Source organism: Zootoca vivipara, chromosome 1 (assembly GCF_963506605.1).
Source record: "Zootoca vivipara chromosome 1, rZooViv1.1, whole genome shotgun sequence".
Taxonomy (NCBI): domain Eukaryota; kingdom Metazoa; phylum Chordata; class Lepidosauria; order Squamata; family Lacertidae; genus Zootoca; species Zootoca vivipara.
The window spans coordinates 98648400-98667180 of NC_083276.1; the positions used below are offsets into that span (position 1 = coordinate 98648400).

The window sequence follows — 18781 nt, forward strand, 5'->3', positions numbered from 1 at the left end:
TACAACAAAGGGGAAGGTTGCCAGGGTAACAGGGGTGTGTGATGTCACTGCAGGAAAAGAGGGTATTCTTTTACACTGAGGTTTTTTGGCAAGGCATTTTGGGAACAAGACAGAGGAAGTAGGGAGAACTCAATGCTCTGAGAAGGGGGGGCTGACGCTATGAGAGGAGCAATGGGGAACGCTCTTGGGTATAATGTTCTGCACCCCCTCCATTTTAGGCCTTAAGTGTAAATATGTGTAAAATAAACCATACTTCTTAAAGACACTAGTCCCTGCTGTGTCTTGATTTCCCAAAAGAAACATAACCCTGGGTGAGCGTCCAGAACCCCCCTTATATCTTGCTACCACTTGGCAGAGACTGATATTGGTGTGTAACAATATACAGTAGGTCAGGTTCACTGCACAAGACAGTTAACAAGTAGGGACTCCTTCAATACTTGGAAGAAGGTGTTGCCTTGAGTTTGGAAACAAAAATATTCCACCAACATTCTACCTTTGATTAAAATCGTTTTTGTGTTTTTTAGTCATCACAAGCAAAGCTTGTCCTTATCACAGATCTTTTCTAGCAAATCTACCACTGTAGAGGGGTATCTGAAAACAAATTAGGGCTTATACTTTTACAGGATATTCAGTGTCAAACTGAGCATGAAGATACATGTTTGATGTATATATTATTTCATGTCATAAAACAAAAAAGATGTAAGAATAAGGTAACAGCTATCCCTTTAATGTATACCTTTTTTATACCTTTTTTCATGTGTTTGACTTTTAATCCATCTACTCCCTAGGTTCTACAGTAGCATTTCTCTCCTTGACTCTAAGCTTTTAAAGCGACACACAAAAGCCATTATCTGTCGCTTGAATGAGCTCTTAACTTCCTGTACCCCTTATTAAATTCACCGCTATGCATATCAGTTGTGAATTACTGATCAGCACTGTTTTCAATTACGCAGTCATGCGAATCTGAATTTGGTTTGCATGGTGCTTCTTTGGTACCAGTACCAGACTACATTACAACATTTCAGTCTTCATTTCCATCTGTAAAGTTGAAATAATACTAACATACTTTGCAGGGTTGTCCCAAGAAGAAACCACAAATGGCATCCTAATAGCATAAGTTGTCATCCATAGAGGGCTGTTTAGACGTGAATCCAAATTAACAACTAAACCGTGCTTTCTCTCAAGTTACCAAGTGGTTCAAATATTTTGCAATGAAAGCTTTAAATTTGAAAAAAAGAACACCAAAGCCAGGTGACCTAATCCTATATTCTCATGCACATACCGTACATGTTGTGCCAGCTGAAAACAGGTTACAGTGTTAAGCTTCTTTTGTTAGGGTCAGTAGAGCACCAGACAGAGACATCAATGCAGTTGCAATACAAGTGGAGGGCAGCCCCTATTCCATGCAGCTGCTCTATGCAAACAGCTTTTACTGACACTGAGGTGGAATCTACACACATATTTAAAAATGCTGTGAAAATGCTGTGAAAATGCTTTTTAAAAAAACGCTTTGAAAAATATATTGAATTTGGCATAGCTCACTATCGCCATCTAGTGTCCCATTTGTATACTGCACTTTACAACACACTTAAGATATTTTATTTGCAGTTGTGCAGCTGAGTCCTGGGGTAGAGGAATGGCAGCACTATGGCTGGTGTAATAAATTATAGCCTGAAGGTTTTTGGAATGGGCAACAGCACAACTTTTGCAGAGGCAGAAACTTTTTATGCTTTACACTGAATATTCACTTTTGAAATGCCTCCATATTTTAATAATTTATATTTTCTTTTGCAGCTACAAAAGAAGAAAACCCATAAAGACCACAATAAAGAAAAGAAAGCAATCAAATCAAGAACATGGGCCACTACATGGTTGCAGTTATACATTCTGAATTTATAAATTAGGCTTTTAAAAGTTTTACTTAAATTTTTTACAAACACTTATTTCCTTTGAAATCAGCATTCATAAAGCAATTTCAGAATTTTGTCCTGAAATATAAACATTGCATAACAAATTGCACACTTTTTAAAAAAAGTGAGTTCTTTAAATCAGAATAGTTGTATTGGATTTGCCAAGTACCTAACAATGGAAGCAATCAATAGAGTGGCAACCTTGTATTTTTATTCAAGTTGTACAGATTTTGAGTGCCACTCTTTTGGCAGAGAACACAATCTATAAATATTAGAATAAAATAAATAGTTCTAAGGCTTGTGATGTTTCAGTATTTGTACATAAATAAGAACAGCTACCATTTTAATGAGCTGATTTATAACCTTGCCATGTTACTAATTAGGCTTATTCAGTCATTTAGCAGTTTTAACAAACATATACGGAGGAAGGGATCCCAGGAGCATAATTCTTGTTGAGGACCAAAACAAATTGCACTTTAAAAAAATGGCAAATTAAATGAATTATTTTCTTTTGACAACTGTTTGAATAGCACTTTTAATCATAAAATGCCGGAAGTTTTCTAAATGCCATTATTAATAGTTAATTAAAGATTCAAATTCTCAGAAATACAAAATGATTTGGTCTACTGAACCATTTACCACTTTGACCACCAAAACAGTGTAGGGCAGAGAATAACATTAAAAACCTTTGTGTGTTTGACATGTGAATGACAACACAAAGCATTATCTGATATTGCACATCAATCAAATCCCTAAATGTGGAAGCAATAGTAAGCCTGCTATGGCTTTGCAATTATGACTACTACCAAACATTTGCTCAAGGTAAGCCAGATGAACATGTATATACATTAAATTTACATCTCAGGGTAGGTCAAAAGGTAGGAACTTGACAAATTATTAGTGATGAAGCGCTAGGAATACCAAGGTGGATATGGAACCACTGCTAAATTGAATCTAGTCTGGCTCTGAAGCAGGGGTACCAACTTAAATAAATATTTGGGGGGCAGGTAAGCTCCACCCTGCAAAATTGATCACAATAGGTGATGCATGCACACCATTTGAATGTCCATCAACTTGGGGGGGGGGCTTCAAATGTTTTATGAGGGGGTAAAGTGACCTTAGCATCTAGGATTTGGCTCCTATGCTCTGAAGTGGGTTTAGAGAAGATGGAAGTGGGTTGATGAATGAAGAGGAGATACCAAAAGTAGCATGGATGACAAGCACACGGAAGGGAGTCAGAGAAGATGATGTTGGAAAGTAACTGCGGCTACAAAAGGGGTGTTCCCTAGCCATTCATTTTCTGGCAATATGTCATGGCGTGTGACGCCAAGGACAGTTTATAAGTGGTAGTGATACAAGAGGAGGGAACTTTCAGAATCGGAAGAATTTCGTACTGCCCCTCTGCCCACAAACCCCATCTCTTTTTATAACATTTCCTTGCAAGACAGCCCCAATCCAGCTAAAGTTCAATGAAGCTATTAGGAAGCTAAAAGGTTCTGCTAAAGAGTAAAAGTGGTAAACTTGCATTTAATGTATCCACAAGAGTAAATCTAAAAGTTAAAAATAATAAACAAGCTCAACCACTACCATCCCTAAACCCCCGAAAGTGGGAAGTTTCAAACCATCATCAAATACACTTACCCCGACAATGTACGCCTTCATCATATCCATCAGGACAGTCATACACGCCATTGCAGAGTTGGGACAAGTGAATACATCTGTCGGTGCCAATACATTTAATATGATTCAGGGGACACTTGAATTCTGTTTCTTCAGGACCTAAAAAAGAATATATACAGACTAATTAATATGCAGTCTGATTCTGCTCAAATAAATAAAGATTAGTAAAGCAAAGAAAGTACCCTACTGTCATGTATTTGCATAATATTTCCACTTTAATGCTAGCTGCAAGCTTTTCTATGCATTTGTCTACTATGCAGCTTTTCTGTGCATTAGCAGCAGAATTATAGTCTCTTAATAAGGATTAACATAATTAAAAGAAAATCAACTGTTTAAAGAGGATTATTTTTTAAAAAAAATGAAGACTATGCAATTTATCATTTTTATGGCAGGTTTACTTTTCTCTAAAGATTAGGGATGCTGAAAATTATATTTAGCAACGTTAAGGACAGTGTGCAGATTGTTTTCAAATATTATTCAGTTCTTATTTTTCAATATGATTACAACGCAAGCCTGCTAGTCTTTTATTTAGCAGACCTTAGGCAAGGATTTAACCATTTATAGCAGAGGAGGGCAAAACAACCTAAACAAAAATGCATTCATTATGATATATGGCAACATCAAGAACACCAAAATACTAATTATTACTATTATTGCCCACACAATATACACTTGTTAACTATTGATATTCTTGCATTTTCTGTTATAGAGCGGGTAGTAGAAGGGGAAAGTAGGGATGGAAAGGGTAAAGTTAAGCCACAGATGGGTTTCAAAATTTATAGGTGGGCCTCACATCAAAATGTTTGCTGCATTAAATGCTAGGTTTGTTTGAAGCCCTAGATTCAGGAAATCTAACTAGCAGCCTGAAAGCTCATTCTGGTCCCCATGGGCTTCCCATCTGGCCCCAACATAGCTCCCAGCCCCCCACCCCCACCCCAACTCCCAAATTGTGGTTCATGCAACAGCTCCGATTTAAACAAAGGACTGTTTATCAGGGTAGCTTTGTTAGCCTGTTGCGGGAAAAACAAAGTGTATTATGGCACCTTGAAGACTAAGAAATTTGCATGTACAGTACACAACTTCAAACACCAATGGTAGCAGCACACCGGAGCCGGAGTAAATGGTAATGTGTGTACACAGTCTTAGTGGGTTTTCCCTAGAAAGGGTAGATCTGGATTAAACAGAGGGAAATACAACCTGGCATTTTGAGCCAACAATGTCATTGTATGCATGAGGAGCACTGAACACACAAGAAAGACCCACCTGGAAACACCCTGAGCCAGCCAAAGATGAATAAAAGGAGGAAGAGTTTAGTTCCTTTTCACATTACAGTGAAAATCAGAAAAGTTATTTTATTCTATTGACAGCAAAATAATTTGCATCAGTCTTCCACAAGATTACCTTCCACTGTACTAAGTCAATTGGCTCTTATACTTCCTTCTGCTAAAATATACAGACTCTCCTATAAAGAGCATTAACACTCTAAAATCTTTAAAATAATATCTGACTTATCCCCGGTAAAGGGGATCACACAACTACTTGCAAAAGCCTATTTGTTTGTGAACAGGGGATTGTTTGAAGTGAAGATGAATAGACTCCCAGAAATATATACAAATCATGAAACTACATTTCCAAGGGGAATTTTTTATTCTGTTTACAAAAACAAATAAGCAATAGATCAAGAGGGCTGATTAACATACAAATGTTATTATTCTGACATTGAGTGGTCTGGGTATATGTAGTTAATATTCTTTCTTGGCATATTGCTCTCTCAAGGCCAGGTAATATTGTAAAATAAAGTTATGCTAGGAATGAGTGAGAAAGCCTAAGCAACGGGTTGGTTTAGGGCAGGCATCCCCAAACTTCGGCCCTACAATTCCCATCTTCCCCGACCACTGGTCTTGTTAGCTAGGGATCATGGGAGTTGTAGGCCAAAACATCTGGAGGGCCGCAGTTTGGGGATGCCTGGTTTAGGGTCTCCTCATCCTAGGGGTTTTCAGTGCTCAGATGCTGGAAGAGGAATGCACTCAGTCAATCTTGATAATTTATTTCCTCAATATAGAAGATACTGGGAGAAAACACTATGAAGTGCTAAATACTATCTTTCCTACATGTGGCCAGAATAAGAGCTTGCAGTATGTTGCTATTCCTAGTTAACCTAGGCATCATACATTTAAGAAAATGATGGTAGTTTCCCTGAACTGGGCCCCTTATGTGTTTTGTAGGGTTTTGCAGAGTAGGTCAACACGGCTGCAAAAATATAATTATAAAATTTCACTCTAAATTTTAAATGAGCTTTGCATGCCTTAGGCTTGCCATTATGTGCAACCATGCAGCTATCCAGAGGGGCAATGGGAGGGGCCTTGGGTTAGGAGACTCATAGTGACTAAGCTGCCATATTGTGAGTGACATCAGTAGGTAGAAGAGAACTGGAATTTAAGAGTTCATGCACAGTGAAAGAAGATTCGTGGCATCCTACAGCTGCATCCCTGTTCATGACAGCTTGGTAATGCATAAAGTCATCAGAATTCCATGGGACTTAGTTCTCAGAAAAACATGTATAGCAGTGATGGCCAAACTCCAGCTGTTTTTGGACTACAATTCCCATCATCCCTGACCACTGGTCCTGTTAGCTAGGGATGATGGGAGTTGTAGTCCAAAAACAGTTGGGGGGCCAAGTTTGGCCATCACTGATGTGCGAAAGGCCACAGCTAAGCTCAGATAATTGCCTCCTTTATGCGTGCGTGTGAGAGAGGAATGACTTTAGCATTCAATAAAGGGGACAGGTAAACAGGAGCACCCCTGACTGTAGGCTGCAAAGAAAGATGAAAGCTGCCCAAGGTTCAGCAGGAACTCACCTTAGGGCACAGGGAAGTCAGGGCAGCAGATAAAGGTTTGGCACTCCCCACCCTCAGGGCACTTCTCCTCGATGTGAAGCATTCCCCCCACCCCTAGGGAAGGGAATGCAGCTACACACTCTCAGCAAGAATTACTGTGGAAAGAGCATGCGAGGGTGGTTTCAGGGGCTCGTTCTTATTATAAGCAATTTCAGCTTTACATGCTACACCCTGGAACGTAACCCCCATGCAAGATGTGATCCTAGTAGTATTACTAAGGAAGGTCAGTACAACAATGGAGTCAAAGTTTTAAAGCAATCAGAAAAAAAAATACTTTGAAACATGTAAACATTTCAAAGTCACTCTACTTAAAAAATTTAAATGTTGTTTTTGTCCCTACATATCTCTTCTGTTCTTCAATAAAACCACATCCTTCTGCTACTGGAACAGTCACATTACAATGAGAAGACGGAAATTATGTTCTCTCTCGAAATGATCTCATATATGACCATACAACATAATTCAATAATACATAATGCATTTGAGGACATCATGTATCACGGAAAGACAGTTTGATATAAATCGTCTCAGATTTTAAATTGGTTTTTTAAAATAAAGAAATACAGATGAATCATTCTTTCGAGGGCTCACATTCTTTGCGGTTCTATAATTATCCCCTCTCCCAGTGGAAGTGCATATAAAAGTGGTTCTTAATGCACGTTTTTGCCTGTCTGTGTTTGTACATAGGCATACAGAAAGTAACCACTATCATTTGGAAGTTTGGAGTGTCACGAGACAAAGGTTCTTGAGAGCAGAAGAAGTAAGGCAAGACCTACAAGGCCTATACAGTACAATCATTCAACCCTAAGCCTGTTAACTGTTAACAGCAAACTGCTAAATCACTGTGACTCATGACTCATCTTGAGCGATGACTCATTCTCCCTATAAAAGCAGCCAACTTCTCTGCGGGCCTCAGTGTCTGTCTGTGTAGCTCAGTGTGTGTGTTTGTGTTGTTGCAGACAGAGTGGCTCCAGGACTCCAGTTAATCAGCAACCAAGACTGTGCCTCTGTGAAGAGTTAGATAGCTGCTATGAGCACTCTGTGTATGCTCTTTAACTAGGCTGTTTATGAACAACTTTATTTTCTCAAGTAAAAGTTTTATTCTGTTTATGAAGAATACTCTGTGTGATTAATTTATTGCTGTGTGACATGGAGCAGGTGATCATTCTTCAAATGATCATCCCATAATTAAGAGAGAGAGTTTATGAGTTGCTTCCTGGATTTGGGGTTGCTTCCAGGATTTTATCTGAAAAATCAATCATCTTAAGTCAGTCTACACATGTTGGACTTGTTCATATGTGTAGCTCACATGTATAATTTGGTAATGTGAGGGATGTGGGGAGGTGTGTCAGGTGAATTGGGAGGCACTGTGTCTTGTCACTCCTACCGTGCTCAAAGGGGCCAACTGGATAAAGGATTGTCTTATCCAGCCCTGAGACAGAGAAAAAGAGAGAACGCTCTAGTAATGTTGCCTACAGCTTTCTGTAAAGAAAGTAATTTAAAATTCTTATTTCATCAATATCAGAATTCTAAATCCATTTATCCACATGTGCTTAGCTTAATATTGTGAGGTACTGACTTGTCCAAGAACGTTAAAATCATAGTGAACATGGATCTCCAATGTACACATACCCAAGATGAGCGTACCACACCATCCCTATATCTTCAAATGTTTTCTTTTTAAAATGAATTTGCAAATAATTACTATGAGGACAATATGAATCAGCTGCCTTTCCTACCCTCAGCCATTCATTAAGAGCGGTCGGAGGGTGGCAGGGTGACTGTGTAGTGACCTAAGAGATGGGAGTCCTTCTGGATGAGAGAGGAGCTCTCCTTCCATTGACCTTGGATCTTTGTAGTCCCCCAAAAGGCCATCCAGGACCTCGCCTATCACAAGTCTTCAGATGCTTGTCATAATATTCTTGGTACTGGCAATCAAAACAAAGGTTTCTCTGCAGTGGTTTTCACAAAGCAAGCACCTATGGACTCTCTCTGCAGTATTATCTGATGAAGTTGATTAATGACTGTAATTAAGATATTTAAGCTAGAAAGAGCAATCCATACAACTACCATTAGAACTATGTTTTATAAGCATAAGCTGAAATGGTAATGCTGTACTCCTGAAGAATACAGTATTTTGGCAATTGAGTTTAAACCCATAAACAGGCAATGGAAGGAGAATTGAAAGGGGTGCAAGCCTAATTGTCATGCACTATACACAGCTAATTAAAGGACTGAAGCTAAAGTCCAGGATACACTCCCCAGTCTTGTCCAATTGCCCTTAGTCTAAAAAGGGCTGCCTTACTCACCCACAGGGCTCTGTGTGAACTACCGTGTTTCCCCCTTTTTAATACGTAGTCATAAAGTAAGACATGGCAGGGTTTTTAAGCATTTGAGAACTATAAGACATACCCCGAAAATAAGCCATACTTCCGCGCCGCGCGGAGCAAGACCACCGAGCACCCCAGCCAGCTAGCGGGACCCAGCACACCGGCCGCAACAGGAGGAAGCCTGCCGGGTCGGGTCGGTGCCCGGAAGCGGCGGCGGCTGCTGCAGCACTGATAAAGCGTGCAGCAGTGCCGCACGGAGCACCAAGGGCACAAGCAGCAGGAGGAAAGAGAGAGAAGCTCGTTGCTTGCGGCCGGAATGGGGGAGCAGCCCGTTAATGGGAACAGCTGCTGCTGCTCCGGCAGTTCACTGGGCGAAGACGGGGGAATTCCAGCACCGAGGCTGAGACCGGGAAAACGTGCGGAGGGATGGTAGCGTGCGTGCGTGCGTGGCTGCTGGCGAGGCCAGTGCGCGCCAAGGTGGGAAGCCGCGGCAAGGGCTGCTGAAGCGGGAGGAGGAGGAGACGGCGACCACAGCAGCAGCAGTAGCGCAGAGAAACAGGGAAGCTCCGTTTCCCTCTGGCGTTTGCGTCTGGGAAGGCTCCTCGCTGCCAGTTCCCCACTCCCTGGTGAAGTTTTCCGAGACGGAAAGCCAAGCCGAAAGCTCCTCGTTCTCCCTACGCGTGGAGCATGCCGAGCGCTACGCAGCGCCGTTCGGGCCAGGCGGAGTGCCTGAGCCAGCAGCCTCCACCTGGCCCGGCCAAGGAGGTCTGCCTCCCCGCCGCCCGGAACTGGCGGCTGCAGCACCGAGCACACCAAGCGCTCCGCAGCGCCAAGCGCTTGGAGCGCCCTGTCGGGCCGGGCGGAACGCCTGAGCCAGCAGCCTCCGCCTGGCTCGGCCAAGGAGGTCTGCCTCCCCGCCGCCCGGAACTGGAGGCTGCAGTGCTGAGCGCTTGGAGCGCCCTGTCGGGCTGGGCGGAGCGCCTGAGCCAGCGGCCTCTGCCTGGCCCAGTCTTGGAGGCCTGCCTCCTCGCCGCCCGGAACTGGCGGCTGCAGCGCCAAGCGCACCAAGCACTCCGCAGCGCCGAGCGCTTGGAGCGCCCTGTCGGGCCGGGCGGAACGCCTGAGCCAGCGGCCTCCGTCTGGTCCGGTCAAGGAGGTCTGCCTCCCCGCCGCCCGGAACTGGCGGCTGCAGCTTGGAGCGTTGGAAAAGACTCCTGGATGAAGGCAGAAGAGAAGCTGGGGGGTTTGTGAGTTGACCCCAGGGCAGAAGAATCGTGGGCAGTGTGGAGGGATGCAGAATGAAGTCGGGCAAAATTAAGACACCCCACCGAAAATAAGACACCCCGTGTTTTTTTGAGGGAAAAAAGTTATAAGACGGTGTCTTAAAAAGGGGGAAACACGGTATGACAGCCCCTTTCAGACTAGTGTCAATCATACATCCTCCTGCACATTCCCATTTGCCTATTCATGCATTCAAACTGAATGTCTGAAGACAGCTTTGGTGAGGCTTAAAATTGAGTAAACGTGGAAATCTTAACTGTTTGCACAATGTATAATTTTTGGGAGGAAGAAAGCAAAAAGACAGTAAACACTCAAGTATGGGGGGGGGGGCATAAGCAAGTTGATAGCAAGTGATAACAAATATATCAGCGTTCTCTTTCTAGAAGCATAGCACTGTAAAGTCCCGAGGGTCATCTAGTCAATGCAACAATCTCAACTACATAATACATACAGAATCATGGTGTCTAAGTCTAAACAGATTGAAAGTCCCATTCATATGCAATCCCTTTTGCATAGTTCTACGCTATGTACTGCTGTTTGCAATGATATTACCATTTAACTGAGTTTGGGAGCATCTCAGTATGATGTATACTTTGTTTAGTCCCTTTAAATAAAACAAGCATACATATCTGTATTGTATTTGCATTGCAGCTGACTGAAGGATCCTAGACAATGAGCATCGGTCTCAACAAACAACAACAAAAGAGAGAGCACTATGAAAAGCAATAGATGACAGCAAGTATTACCCGCAAAGCTGTAAATATAAAAGTTACAGAACTAGACCTTGGCTTCATTAAATCATTCTAGCTTTGTTCAAGTCATTGGAGCACCTCCAGTTTACAGCACCCCAGGACGAACTCAAAGTAAATTGGTCTCTTTGTAACATAACAATGAAACAACCATATACATACACTCTCAGAAAGAAGAAACTGTTTTGGCTTTTAGTTTTGTTTTGGTACATTTCACTCCAAGTGAGAGCTTCCAGTTTCCATGAATAGGATGCCATTCATTCTGGCTTATGCTTAAAGTGTTGCAGTACAATTAAGCTGTTCCAGACTTCCACATAAATGACCCATTCAAATTAACTTGAGAAGGGTGGTTGTATTGGCATCACAGACTTAATGGCTTGAAAACGGTAAATGTGCATCTAGGCCTGGTTATTATACAGTAGTGACACAATAAGCTCTAAATGAATGGACTGTGTCCTCCTACTGTGCCTAGAGCTTATTTGTGCAACTTAATGATCAAGCCCAACCACATTCAGTTTCAGAGTGCATAACACCATGGGCGTACCCAGGATCAAAACTAGGGGGGGGCAAGGGGAGGGGCCAAGGCACGGAAGGGGAGGGGCCACAAAGTGGGCGGGAACGGCGAACTCGCGCTCCGCCGGGCTGTGCCCCTCCCTAGCAGCAGGGCTGGTAGGCGGAGGCGGAGCCCAGCCCAGCGGAGCGCGAGTTCAGCGTTCCCGCCCGCCGCGCCGCGCTCTCTGGTTCCCCGCCGCGCTTGGCCTTGCCAGAGGGCGCGACGGGGAGCTGGAGGGAGGGTGCGGCGCGGTGCGGTGGGAATGGCGAACTCGCGCTCCGCCGGGCTGTGCTCCGCCTCTGCCCACCAGCCCTGCTTCTAGAGTAGGGCAGCTGCCCTAACTTGCCGCATGGTGGGTACGCCCTTGCATAACACAGACTTACTGGAGATATTAATGCACCCGTAGTTGCTGATTGGTTCTCTCATGTGATGGTTTTCTTCCAATCATTGTCTAATGAAAGTGAGAAAGGTGAAACCAATCTTTTGCATACTTATTTGGAATCAGCTCACTGATTTCAACAAGACTTACTCCCTGGTAAGTGTGCATAGGATCAGTGCCTCAGGGGCTTGAAAAGAAATAACCCAGCTTAAATTTCTAAGATGCGAGAAGAGCTTTTAATGCAGACTGCTGTAGGCAATCTCCAACAAGCACCAACATTATTCAATTTGGTTATGTCTCTTTTCTCTTAGCCCTGCTTTCTGCGTGTAATTTTCCAAACCATCATTTCCACTTCCCTCCCACCTGATATTAGTGAGAAAATAACAGACATTTGTTCATCTTGTTTTCAGCCTCAGCTTGCATTACTTCCATTTAAAAAATATATATATTTCTCCCATTGTGAATAACATTTTCTCTTGTAATGGATCCTTGGTGAAGTTGGAATTGCTTGAATGATTTGCTCTAACTGCTGTAACTACACTGATAGGTTTTAACTTTGTGGAAAATTTTGGTCCCATGGGGTTCTCCTCCTTTTTAAAGCTATGGAGCTGGTAGCTTTTTATTATTGGGGAACATAAGGAAAGGCAAACGGAAATAACACATGAATGATTAGGCAGTGAAAGTGTCCCCCCCCACAGCATGTTGCAGTTAAATGTCCCAAACCAATGAGGAGCATCAAAAATATATATGAAGGCATATACTAATACAGTAGCAATTTCAAAACTGTCAGTCCTTACGTAGCCAAAATGGTACCATCTACAACTAAAAGAAAGGTATCAGCAGGCTTAGGGGGTCCTTAAGGCTTGGATAAGTATGAATCATCTTTAGTGGGGGGAACTCTGGGGAACCCCACTCTCCCTCCCAAAGCCCAGAGTGTGTTCACTGGAGAGAATAATGCAGGCTATCTATTTAGAAAGGAGGGATGAAAAACCAGGGGGAGGAAAATGGAATGGACTATTGACGCTGAAAGGACGTTGAACAGAAAGACCCCACACTGCAACAATTGTACATTGTTGTCTTAAGTGAAAAGCATTATTTTCTGTAAAACACACACACACCATCTTAGAGCTAGAGCTATGACCAGCAGGGTCGTCTTAAGCAGATCGTGCGCCCTGGTGCTGAGGGGCAGAGATTGCTCCGCCGCCTGCCCTGCCCTCGCAGGGCGCAATTGTTTTCCGCACGGCTTTGCCGCGCGGCGCCCTCCTTGCCAGGCCGGCGCCCAGCTTACCAGCCCCGCGCCGTGGTGCACTGCGCCACCGGGGGGCTATGAAGAGCCGGCCCTGATAACCAGGCTGACTTGCCTAGTTGGGGCCAACAGATTGCAACCCGCAGGCTTTGAGAGCAACCTTCATTAGTGAAGTGCCAAGGTGATGAGATTTATAGGGATTATAACATAGGTACAAAACCATAGTAGTAGTTCAAAAAGAAGAAATGCATGTTTCTTTAGGATGCATTTGGAACAAGGATAACTAGAAACCATCCTCTTGAGAAATTTCACTAGTCTTAACTTTGCTTGAAATTCATATTTTTCTCAAACCAAACATTTCCATTTCTCCCTTGGAATTTTGCTTTAAGGTCAATATGAATGGCAATTCTAGGACTAGCATTGGATTTACACCAATTACTGTATTTGCATTACAAATATTAGGAAGTGGCATAAAGCAACCATTACAGTCATGGGTAACTATGCTCATTAAGCAGTTTTTAAATGGTCCTCTTCTTTGAAATCATTCCCCTGCTCCCCCCCCTCAATTTGCTAGATAACTGTGTTAAAAGTTGATTCCCCCCTTAACTTATGAATGCCTTCCTAAACTTTTAAAATGTATTCCACTCTGAATCTGCCCTAAAAAGAATGCCTATAGTCCAGAAATCCCATTATTTCACATGCACATTGCAGTGGATGATGCTAGCTAATAAGTAACATTGAGCAGTAACATCATTAGGCGGGAAAACAGTTTGGCATTTGGATAGGTGCAATTAAGAAATCGCAAGAGGATGTAGATTGCCTTATTGACTAAATTTGGTTTTTGAATTCTTAATGCCTTCTGTACATTATTTTAGGAATCTTACTTGCAAAATTAGAGTGTGCCACTAATCTTTAGTTGAAAAATATCTTCAGAATTATAGTTAATTACGTCAAAGCTAGTCTGCACATTTTTCTTAAGGAAAAAGAAAAACCAGAAAAGTAAACTGAAACCTACAGTTCACACACATGAAGACTGAGCAGCTCCTACCAATTGCACAAGAAAGAGTTCTTCAGAGCACATTGTCCAACCATTTCAAGAACAAAATTGTGAACCTCTGCAATTGAATTGAAAATCAAAGAAAATGTGCCAAAGACTTCTTTAGCTTGCAGAATGCTTAAATAGCTGCTTGTATTCTTTATACTGTATTCTAAGAGACTGACATAAAAGCTTTGTTAATGGATTTTTCTGGTGATTTAATACAACACACTAAAAGCAGTGTTTTATGCCTGTTGTAGTAAGAAATGAATGTTGTCTCGTGTAAATTGTCATTCATTAGTTATAAGGAACCTATTAGTAATTTTAAAGGTTTTTTTCTTTTAAACTTAATTAGCATCACACATTTTGAGGCTTCCTTGTGTCAATTGTTGTAATGATTTGATGTCTGTGCATGCTAAAGAATGGGCTGATAATAAGTGCCTCAGCTTGAGAGAAATGATAGTAAGGTGAACAAAAGGGTGTTAATTACCCATACAATTAAAATGTCCAATACCAGCAATATTGTAACACTTCCCCACTTATGGTTCGGTTATTTACGTACCCAACTTGAATAAATGTCAGCAGAAAAATGTAGATGTTTATCTTTGTAGAAATGTACTGAGTATAGGTAACGGAAGTACAAGGTTTATGATGACAGCAAAATAGTAGGCACGCAATTTGAAGATCCTATACAATATCCATCTGCTATTCTTTTTATTCTTTCTGATTTAAAAGGATACAAGCAAATGGCAAAAATCTTTTGTAAATGCACTGTGTTCCCTGAATTTCACAGGACCACACAACATTTTCCTCAACTATTGGGCCAGGGTGGTATATTGGTTAGAGTATCAGACTAGGACCTGAAAAACCAGGGTACAAATCTTCACTTGGCCATCAAGACCATCACTGGGGGCTGGGGGTGGTTCTAAAGCCAGTCACTACCTCTCAGCCTAAATGACATCACAGAGTTGTTGAGAAAGGGAAGAGCCATGCATGACACCCTGAGCTGCTTGGAGGAAAAAAGTGGGAGATAATTGTAAATAGTATATATATCATATTAAAATATGCATAATTAAATTAAAGTTGGAAGGTTTGTTTGTTTGTTTTTTTAAAAAAAGAAATGTGAAGCAACAACAGCAACAACAAAACCCTACCAGAATGTCCAGCTCATTTAATACAAGTTTGAGGAAAGTATGTTTTCATAATTATTAATTCTTTTGGTATTTCCTATACAATGTTCTCATCTTATAGTTGAGAAATTCAAGAGTTGGATACAGGATCTCCCCTCTCTGGAGGTATCAGCCCTAAGTAGAGTTATGTCCAATAAGCTCCCATCAGCATAAAAAGGGGAAGGCTCCCCCCCAAAAAAAGTCCTCTTCCCTTGTAGTCCCCAGTGCTTTGCTATTCTAGAGGGTCATCCAACTTCCTGAAATAGATGGGAAGATGGGAGCAGGAGGAGACGACAATTGATATTGTCTCTTCCCCTATTCCACCATGGGAATTTTTCCACTAAAAGATTAAAAAGCCTTCTGTTCACAAGAGGCAAAATCCAGATCCAAGCCATAGTATTTTCTACTCTTCAATTATGAAAATGGGAAAATATTATGGAGGGCTGATTCTCAGTAGTCAGGGGTTGGAGGCATGTGGAAAAGATAAAGGTTTGTGGCAAGAACTGTCTTTTAGGTGTACATCCGTTGGCTATAACCCACCTTCTTAGTTTAAAAGGTTGTTTTTGCTGGGTGATGTTCACTACTATATTAATGTGTAATTTAGGTATTTAGATGAGAATTTGCCATTATAACATTCATACTTTTGAAAACAAAATAATGTTATTTACAGAGCCAACTTGGTCCTTTCAAATTATGGATCACTTTTAAAATAGAGGGATGAGGGAACCAAAGTATTGCATTATTTAATCTGTGTTGTCACTAATTTTCAAGCTTTTTTACCTATTAATGCAGCAGTGTAATGAATACTTTTTTAAAAAAGATTTGCCTTTTTTGCAGTGTATTTCATTCACTTTTGTCCTCTAGAAGAACACATAAATGTAAATGAAATCTCACTGAAACAGAATGTGTAAATCATTTCTTCATATGAAGTACTGCACAGAAATAATATAAAACCATTTTTCCCGTGAGAATTCACAGTTGAACATTAAGCAGTTATAAAGTGCCTTTTTACGATGTAAAAGCAAAAACTGCATCTAGAAGAAAAACTTTACAAATCACAGACATTGTGACTTCTTTTTGGCTTTAACATGCTGAACAGTGTGCAGGGGGAGGAGAATGGAGATTGTTCTGTTGATGTAATGATCAGAGGGCCTTGATTTCTTTCCTATGTGTCTATGTGGAGTTGCATGTGCAATGAGAATATAAGCGCCACTCACAAACACTTATCCATTGTGATTGACAGATATTTTTATAGTGTTCTGATTGACTGTCAGTAGGGTACTTTTATACAACGGCATCTAACAATGTCATTGCCACTCATGCAATGGAACTTCCCTTCCCCCTCTCTCTCCCCCCATTAAATTTACTCTGGAGAGTTGAGGGGAACATCCAGAGCAGATTTGAGATGGAGTGGAGAGGGGCAGGGAAGGAAGGAGAACTTATGTTGCACAGGCAGAAGGCTTCTGCTCATGCAGTGATTTCCTTGACTACAACCCTCCGTAATACTTCTTTCGCATTGGTATGTTGTTCACAGTTTTATGAGCCTATAACGTTATATAAACGAACCATAACATAACTATGTTATAGAAGGTACACCAACAGGATTAATTGTACCGAGGGCCTCCAATTCCATTCAGAAACATTCAATGACTAAAAGATATATCCAGGTTCCGAGCAGAACAGCTATTCAACCAAGTCAGAACAGCGCAGATCCACATTCCTATTCCACTTCTTATCAATTGGGAGTATCCTGTTAGAGCAGCAGAAAACTTGCAATAGGAAATTCTGTTTTACACCCAAGCTTGTAAGACTTATTTGCAGGTTCTTCAAAAGTACATTGAAAGCAAATATGAGATCAGTTTTAATTTGTGAAGAGTTGTTTTGTTAAACACAAACAGCATATTTTTTGTCTGAATCCTGAACATGGTATAGAAATAGCATACTTGATGGTTCAGTTGACTGAGATAACCTTTTATAGATACCAGTTAACAATGCAGAAGTAGAGGCTGTTCCGCCCTCCCTCCCAGCTTTCTGGCTTTTTCTGTTAATGCATAAGGAAGGGAATTTCGCAGCATTTTCAACTGCCTCACAAAATCTGCTTGAGCACACTTCATAGGAGTCAAGAAGCCTTTAAATAAAACAAGAAGCAATAATTCCTTGGGACTCAGTGATTAAATTTAATAAACTACTAGGACTCCCTTGTTTCACCAACAATATTTCATCCCACAACAAAATTGAGGATGTGAGGGGAAAGAAACCAGCCCTTTTGGGAGAAAGTGAATTATAAAACCTTCGGTGTGAGGTATTATAGAAACAAAAGGCGTGCAGTTTTAAGAAATATGTCAAAAGTCACAGGCACAGTATTACCTGCCAACAAGGAATTTTGCACTGCATTATCTATTTGCTAAAAGGTATTTGGGACTTGCCTTCTACTTAGTCTGCAAACTACAGGTAGTGGACAACACTGCAACACAATAGTTGACAGGAGTGATTGAGTGTGCCAGCACATTACACCTGTGCTCAGTGATCTGCAATGGCTGCCAGTTTGCTACTTAGCCATGGCAAGGTGTTACTATTCATATAGCTCCTGAAGGAGCATCTCCACCCTCATCGTTCTGCCCGGACACTGAATTCCAGCACCGAGGGCCTTCTGGTGGTTCCCTCATTGTGAGAAACCAAGTTACAGGGAACTAGGCAGAGGGCCTTCTCGGTAGTGGCACCCGCCCTGTGGAGCACCCTCCCACCAGATGTCACCTCCCACCAGAGAAAAACAACTACCAGACTTTTAGAAGACATCTGAAGGCAGCCCTGTTTAGGGAAGCTTTTAATGTTTAATAGATTATTGTATTTCAATTTTCTGTTGGAAACCGGCCACAGTGGCTGGGGAAACCCAGCCAGATGGGTGGGGTATGAATAATAATTATTATTATTATTATTATTATTATTATTATTATTATTATTATTATTATAGCCTTATTAGCTACTAAGGGTTCTTAAGTTGCGCCCAGGCAGGGACAAAGACAGTCAATAACGACACCGGGGGTTGAGTTCCATTCAGAGAAAGAGTTTAATCTCTAATTAGAGAGACTCTTGGTGATCAGCTTCACGACAAGAATAAAGAAACACAAATTTGCAAAGATTCTTATACACTTCTTGGGCTCCTCCCCCCCCCTCAGGCATCCACTCTGTAAGTGTGCGCACATGGTAGGCTTTAGTACCGCAGACCCAATATGCCTTTATGTCCCCATGCTCCGATACTGGTGGTGCTTGCACTCTCCCCTCTTCCGCTTCCCAAATCAGGGAATTAAGGCTGTGGGTGATGCCATGTTTATGGGTTAGGTCTGAGCTTTCCCCCAAGGATGGTGGTGGCATCGGGCGTTGGGCAAGCAGGCCACAAGGCCGGCACGCTGCTGGGCTGCTACCCACCCATGGTGGTGGTGGTGGCATTGTGCATCTGGTTACTCTGATATTGCCCTCCATATGTTCCAAATACTGGGCTATTCAGAATGCTCTCATTCCATGGCTCCAGCACAGCGCATTCACAGGCTCCA

At 41.9% G+C, this 18781-nt stretch overlaps 1 protein-coding gene across 1 annotated transcript in view; it reads right to left on the minus strand.

Annotated features, from left to right (window-relative positions):
* Window positions 1–18781, minus strand: part of LRP1B (LDL receptor related protein 1B) — a 748625-nt gene that overhangs the window by 401193 nt on the left and 328651 nt on the right. The window contains exon 3 of the mRNA XM_060279545.1: window positions 3552–3689. Within this exon, the coding sequence (XP_060135528.1) occupies window positions 3552–3689 (138 nt within the window). The remainder of the gene's footprint in view (window positions 1–3551; window positions 3690–18781) is intronic.